Source organism: Gobius niger (assembly GCF_951799975.1).
Source record: "Gobius niger genome assembly, chromosome: 7".
NCBI lineage: Eukaryota > Metazoa > Chordata > Actinopteri > Gobiiformes > Gobiidae > Gobius > Gobius niger.
Window position 1 is genome coordinate 20,810,504 of NC_136858.1, and position 11,447 is coordinate 20,821,950.

An 11,447-nucleotide genomic window follows, 5' to 3' on the forward strand; every position below is an offset into this window, starting at 1 on the left:
GCAGACACAGGGAGAACATGCAAACTTCACACAGAAAGGCCCCGTCCAACGTGAGCACTAAGTGCTAAAAAATTAGCTACATTTGATGATGGAATCATGAAAAATAATAAATGAATAATTTCATAATAACTGTAATAATAAAATGAATGTATTAGCATTTGTCTTTTCTACACACTCAGAGTTGCTTTACAATTTCATTCATTATTAACTGGTGGGAAGTTAAGTGCACTTTTGTACTGAGGTGTATATGTGGAGGGCCACAGATCAGTAGTTAAAACTTCAACTGCGTGCGTTTAGCAGAGTTTTAATCCTTGTCCCACATCTTAATTTAGGCTGGGAACTTTAAAACCAGCTACTTCCCAAAATAAAAAGTTTGTTTTTGAGGTTAGAATTGTGTAGAAGTATGAAATGTGTGGTAAAAAGTATAATTTCTGGCCATGTGTGCCAATTCAACAAGAAGCTTGAGGGCCACCAAAAATTGGTCTGAGGATTTGGCATTTGGCCCCCTGGGCCAGACTTTGGGACCCCTGATTTATACAATTTAATCCATCCACAGATATGGGAAATTATATCCCATATTACTTTCTTTTTACTAAATTACAACTATTTTGACCCATACATATGAAACTATTTTATTCTTTTCTCAAATTATGTTAATGAACCTGCACAAAAACTGCAATCATTGTTACAAACAGACAAAGACACTGCACACTGTGCGGCTGGTGTTAAAAGGTATGGCCTCCTCTCCAGGTCTATTTTTACGCTGTTTGGTCCATTAAGATCAGCCGTGATGAGAGTTAATGAGTAGGGCCTCTCCAACAGCAGCAGTAATCACAAAGGTCCTGGGGAGTGGACATGCTCTCAAATAGACGATCGCTGCAACATTTCATTCAAATAAAACAATTATCACCAAAAATTGCAACTCCTGTATTTGAGATATATGACTGTTTTAAATGATTTGTGGATGTTGATTTTTTTCTTCATTTACAAATTAAATGCAAAAAAAAGCAACTGTTGTTGTTTTAACACTGCACTATTTGTTTTGATGTTGGGACAGTGCATTTTAATGAACACACATGAGATGAGATTCTGCGCCGAATTGTAGCCATGGGCTAATTTCCATTTCTCGTCCAGCATTTGAAGTCACAAACACACGCTCATTCATCCCATAGGGGCCTCATACTACATGTTTTTAGTGATAGGGCCATCTGTAATACCTGAGGAATACCTGAGGGAAACCTACACTGACCCAGGGAAAACATGATACTCATTCAGCCTTTTTCTCTCTCTTTGCAGTCTATTCAAGGCCTTTCAATACATCTCACGGGCCAAGTTGGTTTTCCTGGTATTTTTTATTTCTAAAATTAGATCCTTCATTGTGACCCAAAAGAACAGCTTATGACATTTACCAGCCAAATGACAAGTGACAACAAAAAACAAAGTGAGTCACATCAGAGCCATGTCGGTCTCTTTATCCTAGTTTAGAGAATGAATTGAATAACTCATTCACATTTATTTGATATCATTATCACCTTCTTAATGTATTTTTTCCTAGATCTTGCTGTTTGGAACACTTTGGAACATTTGCACATTTCTCTGGTTGACAACATCTTTTTGGAAAAAATTATAGATCATCATTGGATGCGAAAAGCTTTCTATCAGTGAGAAGTCTGCTAATGGTGCAGAGAAAAAAGCACGGCCAGTGGTGAATGCAGTATCACAAGACCCAGTGCAGTACATTAGCAGCAGGAAGACCCACATCCTCTAAAAGCCACAAGTATTGGTGCAAGTCTTGTTATTTGTTTGTTTTGTTATTACTTTACTAAACTGAGTTTGTAAACCATGATGTTTAGGAAGATGTTCAGAAATGACTTCGTGTAAGACGGAAACATTTTGTTTTCCCCATACCGTCATTGTTCAATTTACAATCAAGACAAATAGAAAATCAAACTTCTAATGGCACATTTTCCTGCTAATGTTTCTGCGTCAGTGTCATCTGGCTTCATGTCAATCAGCAAACAGCCACAGGGAGAAAGAGAAGGTCATACTGCTTATCCTGTCTTTATAACTCATGTGTGTCTCGTCACATCCATCTTCATTACTCCATTATACTGTTGCCAAATACCATCTGATTTTGCATTATTTAGAGGTTCACGTAATGGTAAAAGTACTGACAAGTGAAGCAATCAGCTGGACAAACCACTCAGCTTTGAAAAATAGAGCAAGATCTTTTATTTCATAGATAGTGGACATATTTGTAGATGCATTAAAGGCAGGTGTATGCACAGATATAGTCTACAGCAGTGGTCACCGACCATGTTCAGCCTCTGTCTAAGAAAACGGCCTGAGGAAGATTTACAAATTTTACCATTTTTTTCTTTGGAAATAATTTCTGCTTAAAACTATAGCGTATTGGGTAAATCCCTAGTACAATTACTGAAACTACAATGAAGTATTGGGTTTATAACAAAGTTACCAGGTGAAACTCATCATTTCTAACTGGAAAATGCATATTTATAAGAGAAAAAAAGTCAAGATGAGCAAGTGGGTTTCTGGCATTTACTTTGCATTCACAATTTATGAATCCAGAACTCAAGATGTGCCAAAGATCTACCTGTAGGTCACAATCTACTGGTTGGTGACCACTGGTCTGCAGTATAAAGTGATAAATGCTCAGAATCTTCAAAATGTGCTCCATTGTCACGCCACACATCAACATCAATGCCTTCTTAGAACTTTAATCTTATGAAACTCTGCAAGAGTGCTTTCAATAAAATAACAACACACTTTTTGGTATCTCTTTGCATTATTCCAGGACCATTCCATGAAGAACCCTTTGTTTTGTCTTTTATTTGGGATCAGTTGGTTTTCTAATGTGTATTTTTAGTCTTGGTTATACATCACAATGAAGAAGAGATAGTCTTATAGTGCAGCTGATGGTCTAATGCTGCTTTACAGATAGCACTGTTGTGTCCTCGGTGTCGTGGGTTAGGGTTAGGTTAGTCCTGGAATGTCCTGGAATAAATGATCATTTAAAAGGCAACAAAGAAAATCCGATTTACCAATTAAGATAATGGAAGCTGTAATGTCTTACATCAAGTGTCTCAAATGGCCATAACTATTTCATTTTGGAAATTCAGTGGAAGCATTAGTTGGACAAAATTACCATGACTGAATCCATACATATTCCTAAGTGAATGAGAGTTACACACAGAAAGCTATTCATTTAAGATAATTCATGGAAAACATAGGATACTGGACGATTTGCCAACCTTTGAAATAATATCAACAAACCTGGTTTTCTTAGTGCTCCATGTTTAAAAGTCATATGTGTTGCTCGGTGTGACTTACAGAGTTTTCTAAGAATTGTCTTATGGATAGAGCAGAAAAATAAAATACGTTAGCACACATCACTGCCGCTTCATTTAATTTCCACATGTCCCTTTGGAATATGTTGCTTTTGGTGGAGGGAAAAGATTCTTGGGAATGGCTTGAGGTATTTACATGGACTCCTTCTCAAAGTGGCTGTAAAAGATAAAAAAGATTCAGTGAAAGTGCACGGAGTGGACACTGTAGAACTATGCTTTGGCGTGCGTACCAGCTGAAAGTTATTGATGAAGTGGTCTACATTGAGGTCATCGTAGCTCTCCTGGAAGGTTGTCGGTTCACCTCTTGACTCATCTGAGTCGCTGCTAATTGGGTCTTCTAGGCTGTTTATGCACAAGAACATCCACTTTAAAAATAGCAATTATAATTTGACCAAAGTTCCATTCTTTCTGTATATTGGGTCCTTCCCAGAAGTTGCTGCAAATGTGTGGGCAGGGACCTGCCTCCATTTCTAATGGTTTGCACATTTATGTGCACGTTTTACTCAGGATCCTCTTCTAAATGCAACCCTTGATTTGCTTCTTTATAAGACAACAGTGTTCTCTACACTACTACTTTAAACTGGTAAAATGTTGAAACTTGATTATATTCACTCACTGTCTTACACAATAAAGCATTTCACTCTTTCTATATTGATGAATAAGTTATCTGAGATCGGTGAACTTCTTACCTCCTCTTTCCGGTCAGGACTGAGTTCAAGTACTTCTTGACAGCCATCTGTTTGCGGAAGCGGCTGTAGTTGTCTGTGAAGATGGCATCTGTGTGGCGCTTCACTGGCTCCTCCAAAAGCTCATCACTGCGGGAACACAATTAGACAATGAGCTATCTCGTGCTATTTTGAATTCAGAGCTGCCCTCTTCTTTTACTATTGGAATTCCTACAGCATAAATTAACCTTTTACCACAGTTATCCTTCACAATATATGCCATCATCTAATTCAGATCGTATTTCTGTTAATGTCATAAGGTCTGCAGGTGTCCTCAAATAGGTCTATAATTCAAGCAAGTGGATCATGTTAGGGTGTAGGCAATAGGCTATTTATAATACATGTTCATGTGTTATTATTATTCTTATTATTCTTATTATTCTTATTCTTATTCTTATTCTTATTCTTATTATTATTATTATGATGATGATGATGAACTAGTATTCCAGTCTTATCTTTTATCTCCCAGCATCCAAGTCCTCTCTGTGGCCTTAGGATATTGGCAGAGTTCATTTCACAGCCCTGAGCCAAGGAGGGTTGTTTTTTGGAGTTCATGGATGTTGATGTTGCCTGGTATTTGTTCTATAAATATATATTTATCAGTTCCCTTCTTGGTGGTTCTTAGGGCTCCTACAATCACTGGAATAGTTGACGTTTTAAATCCCCACATTCTCTCAACCTCGATTTCAAGATCTTCAGATTTGCTGATCTTCTCTGAAGTTTTGACAGAGGTGTCAATGTCAAGAGGCACAGCCATGTCTATGAGGAGGCAGCTTTTTTCCTTCGTATTCTTCAGCGCTATGCTATTATGATTATGATTATTATTACGGTGTATTCGTTTTTTTCAGTTAACTGTTTAAAAAAAAAGTTTGATTTATTCTGTAATTCTGTATCTGCCTACGGACTACGGGTGGAAATTAGTCGTGTGGCTATAATCCGGCATATTTACGTCTGTTTTTGTTGTGTTAATACAGATATTCAATGTGCATTGTCCCTATCAAATAAATAAATAAATAAATATATATAGCCTACGCGCAATAGTTAGCCTCGGTAAACTGTTAAACGCACTTTACCTGACCCTCTTCCCGATGAGAGATTCCAGATACCTCCGCGCCGACAGCTGTCCCAGAAGTTTACTGTATCCACTGGTGAATAAACCGTCTGCGTGCCTCGTCGTTCTAGATGAACAAAAAACATATTTTTTCTTTGCAAAAAAAAAAAAAAGGAAAATTGCAGCGTGCGCGCGAGCGTGCAATGCCATAAATTAGCTTGAAGCTGAAATCCTTTTAAGCGCCATTCAGCCTTCTACATTTTTAGCCTATTTAGCTATTTGATAAATTGAACGGGGATGAAGAAATTATCTTCCGAGATTATCACATAGTGTGTGCGTCAATTTTCCGGGATCAAAACGCTCTTCTTTAGGCTAGACTGTTACAGTGAAAAACACGCCTGTGAACGAAACTGATGAGTTTGAATAATTGGCAACACGTTAGTTGCCTATCTAGAAAACTAGACGAACTTTCCCTCAAGTTCCCCCGTTCTGTTAGCCGCAAACTATTGGCTACAGGGTAGAATGTTCCTCATGGTGTGGTTCGATCTTATCAGCGGCGCCGCCAGACATTTGTCCTTTACGAGGCTCTGAAGTGTCTGAGGTCTTCCATGAGTGTGTTCACTAAAGTTTTTTTGTTTTGTTTTAGGACATCTAAACAACAAAGCGCAAAGATAAACAAGCATGCGTAAATGATCCTGTTGCGCTTACCTCACTGATGCGTATGGTAGACTTAGGGTGCGGGAGTACAATACACTGCACAGGGCTATTAGGAGCAGCAGTTGGGGACCGTTCCGCTGGGACATTGCTTTACACCTGTATAGAAAGGGAGAGAAAAAAAATCAACCCAGAATTTACATTACACTACAAATTGATTTTTAAGTTTTCTCTGGCTACAGCACAGAAAAAAAGAAAATAAAAATTTTTTGCGTAATTACGCACGACGGCGCTATGGTTATACATTTGTAAACCACGTATTGTGGAGAAAAACAAAAACACATTACATTTTAAATTCATGTAGCTGGAGAATATACCCAACTGGAAAACATTACAGTAACTATACGGTCGCATATATGCGAATTTTGTCACAATACGTCTCGTGCGCCAAAGATAGAATTTTGTAGACCAAAGTTTCAAAGTGACTTACATGTAGTTTGGCTGTTCTCAAAGGTTTCTTGCTGGTGTGTTGCTGGTGCTGTCCAAGGTGCTGACGCTGTTCTGCACTTTATCTCCACTCTATGGGTTTGGCGCTGCTGCTTCTTGCTCTCTCTGTCTCTGTCCGCCTTTAGCGCTCCTCGCATTTATACACCCCACGGTTTTCTCATACCGTGTAACGGGACCACAGATTCGATCAGGGTCTAAGACGTCAATAGCACGTCGCTTCCGTCATTGCTATTGCTCATGGTCGAATCCATCAGGCCTACCGTGAGATTACTGTAGCAAGTTTTTTCTTCTTTCTTCCTTGTTTAGGCTTAATTATTCTGTGAAAGAACATGATTGCATTTCAGGCATCTTTGAGTTGACTCATCCTAGGCACCAAGTCAACCAGGACTTAGTTACTGTTGAAAATAGACCTACAGACATGGCAGCGGATTGGTATTTGGTAAGATTGCAATATTTATAAATAAAGACCTATGCATGCGGTCTGTTGGAGAGCACACATATTGTGGTGTTTACTAAGAAAAAAAAACGACTTTCTAAATTCATCATGAAACATAAACTGTTTGAGAGCACACATATTGTGGTGTTTACTAAGAAAAAAAAACGACTTTCTAAATTCATCATGAAACATAATAAACTATCTCATCAATTAAAAGAAAAAAGAATTGCAGTCTTTGAGTATTCAAGCTTACTAAAACGTTTTAGCATAGTTCATTTTCCATGTGCTTTATCATTTTCCTCTCACATTGATCACCATACACCACTGTCTTTTACAACTTTATGTATATTGCTTGTATTTGTTTGGTTCTGTACTTCAAACATGACCTCTTTATCAATTGTCTAATTTTAGATTCACTCGAAATGAATCAGCCCGGATTTAAAGATCTATAAATGTTTTTCTAATCTTCTGCATTGTCTTGTCATGACATCAATCCCAAGTCTACTGCTTCAGCTGTATCCATACAAGTGCAGATTACAACTTCACGCCAGTACAATACACTGTACAATGTCCTGGTGGGTATTTGCCCAACACTGACTACTATTTTCGGACTGCATTGAGTTTAAAACAAAAGGCACTGCCACATACATAGCATTGAGGCACTTCTGATTCTCCCCACAGTGCCCAAATAAGAAGGCACCAACCATCAGACGGCACTGTTTTGTTTACCATACAACAATGGACAATATAGTCGTCATAAGTCTTCAAAATGATCTATGATGATTTGAAACAGATTGTGTGGAGCATATATTATAGAAAATGTAAACCAACAAGCCAATACACAAACCATCACACACATAGCATATGAGGACAGAATCAACCCAAAAGATGCATTTACATTTAATATTTGTTGGTTGGAACAGTCTTTGTAAACACACATATGTAAGTAAGTAAGTGCTTTATTGTCATTGTACGAGCATACAATGAAATAGTGTTCAGCAGCTGCGACTGAGCTGCGCTGCCACTGTGTGTCAACCTGAGCCACATGACCATGCGGGTAGCACTCGGAAGAAGCCTGGCTGGCTGCCCTCTGTCTCCTCAGATATTCTGAAACGGTGCACTGCCTGATGGGTTTGTTCCTATTCAGAGCGTGGTGTCCTGCACTGGTCAGCTTCCCTACCTCCTCCATCCTCTTCCTCCTGCAGCTCCCTGCGCTCCACAACAGTCTTTCACCATCTCTTCATTTGTCCTTTTTTTTGTTTCCTGTAGCTCCTCTTGTGATGCCATCACTGTGCTGCAAGTGTGGGGGCTCTTGGTGCCTCCTCTCTCAGAAGAAGAAATGTGTAGGTCTCAAATGGGTTTAGCTGATGAGCTAGCATTTTGTTTACCTTTAAAAAGCAGCTTTCTTCAGGACCATTTTGGACTCTCAAACTAAACAAATCCACCAAACCTCCACAAAAACATTGCAAAGGCGTGCAAAAGTATCCAGAAAAACAATGTGGAACACAGAATCCACAAATGCAGTTCGCAGAAATGTATGAAAACAAACTGGACAACCTATCATTTAAATTAACTGTAACTAAAATCTTTTTACATTAGCACATTCAATCTGATCAATATGTATTGTTTATGCTCCTGGACATGTATACATTTACAGTGCTCTGAATCTGTATGAAAATGCAATTGTAGTTTTGGTCAGAAAAAATGCTGTTTTTAACCCAAAAGTATTCGGCCATGAACCATTGTCCAGTGCTGCTATAAGCCATAGTGGTATAACAGAGACCTTGATTGGTTTGCAATAATTTGAATATTCGCTATACTGTTTAAGCACAAGCTCAAAATGTGTATGATGTATTGCTTCAATACGCTTTGACTCTAACACTAGCATGACATATTTCTGTATGTTTTTGCTGCGTTCTGATAGAGACACCATCTTCTCGGGTCATCCATTTCTCATGACTGTCAGTGGTTGACATGCCTCCTTTTGGCCCTTAAACCATGATGGCACCATCCAAACCTTAATGTGATCAGTCCAGTGAGAAAGTGGATTATGCTGAAGTCCACGGGAGAAGGAGCTGCTCTAATTGACAGTGGTGATGGGAGACAGATCCCCCCAGGAACAGGAAGCTGATGGAGGAAACATCAGCAGCGTTATTATTATGATGATGTTGATGGAATGCGCCCAGGACAGAGACGTTCCTTTGGAGCAGAAACAGACCAGGTCATTGCTGGATGCATCACCACTGAGTAAACCACAGAGTCATATTTACCAGAACTCATTAAACTTAATTACTTTTGTAAAAGAGGTGCATACTAATCAATCAATTAATCAATTATATTGCATTTATAGTATGAAAACCTTTGAAGGATATATTTTGTTCATGGTGAATCAAAAGGTAAAGCAGACTGTAAAAATAACCATGAAATATCACAATATCAACTGTGGCACAGTAGTACAGCGGTGAGCAATCTTGCCTTCTGGCCGAGTGGGGACTTCCATGCAATTTGCATGTCCCCAGTTTTACCTGAAGGTGCTTTGATTTTCCACTTAAACTTGTGTGAGTTCCCTCTGAGGCCAGGTCTGAGGCCAGTAGTGATAACACTTTTCTTTTCTTTTTGGCCTGTCTGGTGCTGTTCATGAGTGGTTTACATCCTACTTCACAGACAGGGCATTTATGGTTAGTATAGATACCGACTCCACGATCACATGTGGTGTGCCCCAGGATTTGATTTTAGGTCTAGAGCGTTTTAACCTCTATAAGTTCCTGCTTGGCACTGTCATCAGGAGACATGTCCATGTCTCCTGATGACTCAAGGCCAATGGATGCACTTTTGAATTGTAGTTTAGACATCAAATTCTGGATGACAGGACACTTTCTCCAGCTCAACCAGGACAAAACTTAAGTTAAGCCATCTCCAGTTAGGATTTCTCACCTAAACTCTCTCACCCCATTCTCTCTCGAGCCAACATGGAGATGCTTGGTGTTGTTGCTTAATGTTTTTAAATCAAGCACAGTACCAACGAAATAAATAAACAAATAAAGACAATCTACAGCATGGAATGACTTTTTGCTATAAATTTGGTCTGTAGATTGCACCTCCCTTACAGATTGGACCACATCACAAAATCTGAGCAGCTGTGCGACGAGTCTTTACATCACAACTCAATGTGTGGTTAGGGAATCCCCTGGCCCACTGCTGAGTGCCTCTTCTGCCCCACATTATCCAATTATGGAACTGCTCAGTGACGACCATGATGGTAGATTACTCATGGCAGCCTGACTGGACCCACCAAGGCCTCTCTGTCTCTGTCATGTTTGTGTGCATGAGTGTATAGCGGGGCAAAGGCAGACACCGGGAACATGTATAGCAGCATTCATTTTTAAAACAGAAAGGTTGCAGCTGTCCAAACTTAAATGCTCAGATTGACGTATTTATATCCCAGATTCATAAAGGTCAAATAAACATAATGTAATCACTTTCCATTAGTATATCAGATTAACTTTTCTGACATATATAGGCCACCAGGACCAAGCGCACTAACTTGAGATAGCTGTATTATAAAAAGTATAATAATAATAATAATTTTAAGAAATAACACAATTATATATTTAACCTATGCCATAATGGCAGTATGTGGTCTAAGCAATGGACATGTTGCAGTAAAATGAAGATGCATGCATGCTTTGCAAACATACCATATCTAGGGTGTCATTTATCAAGACTAAACAACAACTGCAAGATAGAAAATTGCACATAGCTATTTGTGGGCATGCTACACCTATTTTACCATTTGAAAATGTGTGTGAAAATGTTACTGTATTAGGACCCTAAATCTCATATTTAAATAAGAGAATGCTGCATGAAGATAAAATAGGCAAATGACTTCGCTACGGATTCCCTTTTGCATGTGCTACTCGTTTTGCACATGAGCAAACTCTTGGTAAGTGACCTCAGTGTTGTCAACTGTCAGACTGTTTCTAAACTCACAAGGGTTGTTGATGGATTATTGCCACAAGCAGATGAGATTAGACACCCGAATGATTCCTTGGCTCCCATGCTATAGCAAAATCTGGTTTTCTGCAACGGGAAACAATATCCAGGACTGAAATGGGCTGGACCATGAAGAAGTCCGAAGAAATGCTGTACAAGATCAGAAGTTTGCACCTGCATTTTACTGTAATTTGTAAATTCGCCATTCACTTTGACAGCACAGAACTAACATTTATGATCTTGGTTCACTTCATGCCTTCACAATTTACCAATGTTGTTGTTATGGTCAGTCTATGTTTCATGTTTGCACCATTTCACCAAAGAAAATTATTTGTTTGTGAACCCTTTGTCACCCATCTGTCAATGACAATCCAAAAATTATGTATTTGTATATTATTCAGATTTTGGAAATATTGGATATTGTATTTTCAGATCAAAGCAAGCAAACAGTGGGTTGGAACATTGTTGACAATTACCTGCACTTTTTCAATATTATAAGTCATTTGATCTAAAACCTGTTACCATTTTACTACACACACGTACGCACACAAACTAGACCCAGTGTCTCTGGGGGAGCCCTAATGGAAGCCTTGTTTTTTGCATTCACTTGGATTAGTCCACCAGATCTCTTCATTGCATCCTAAACGAACTAAGGACATAAATACATTTGGCCTGCCTCCTGCCCCTCAGCAGACATTACATACAACAATGCC

At 38.9% G+C, this 11,447-nt stretch overlaps 1 protein-coding gene across 2 annotated transcripts; it reads right to left on the bottom strand.

The window, feature by feature from the left end:
• Nucleotides 1-3,044: 3,044 nt before the first annotated feature.
• Nucleotides 3,045-6,427, bottom strand: vip (vasoactive intestinal peptide). Of its 2 annotated transcripts, none has more exons than XM_079560228.1 (6): nt 6,289-6,427; nt 5,853-5,957; nt 5,200-5,271; nt 4,058-4,183; nt 3,599-3,710; nt 3,045-3,525 (listed from the first exon to the last, which is right to left on the bottom strand). In XM_079560228.1, coding segments are annotated over exons 1-6 (426 nt in total). In that variant the 5' UTR covers nt 6,291-6,427; the 3' UTR covers nt 3,045-3,516. The 2 variants fall into 2 exon arrangements, with proteins under 2 accessions (XP_079416354.1, XP_079416353.1); XM_079560227.1 differs by having other exon boundaries at nt 3,052-3,525; nt 5,167-5,271.
• Between the last annotated feature and the right edge of the window lie 5,020 nt (nt 6,428-11,447).

Coding starts and splice junctions, on each gene's coding strand:
- vip (XM_079560227.1), bottom strand. Junction 5,272..5,852: donor CTACCATACGCATCAGTGAG/GTAAGCGCAACA, acceptor TTGTTCATCTAG/AACGACGAGGCACGCAGACG. Junction 4,184..5,166: donor CTCATCGGGAAGAGGGTCAG/GTAAAGTGCGTT, acceptor GTGTTCCCGCAG/TGATGAGCTTTTGGAGGAGC.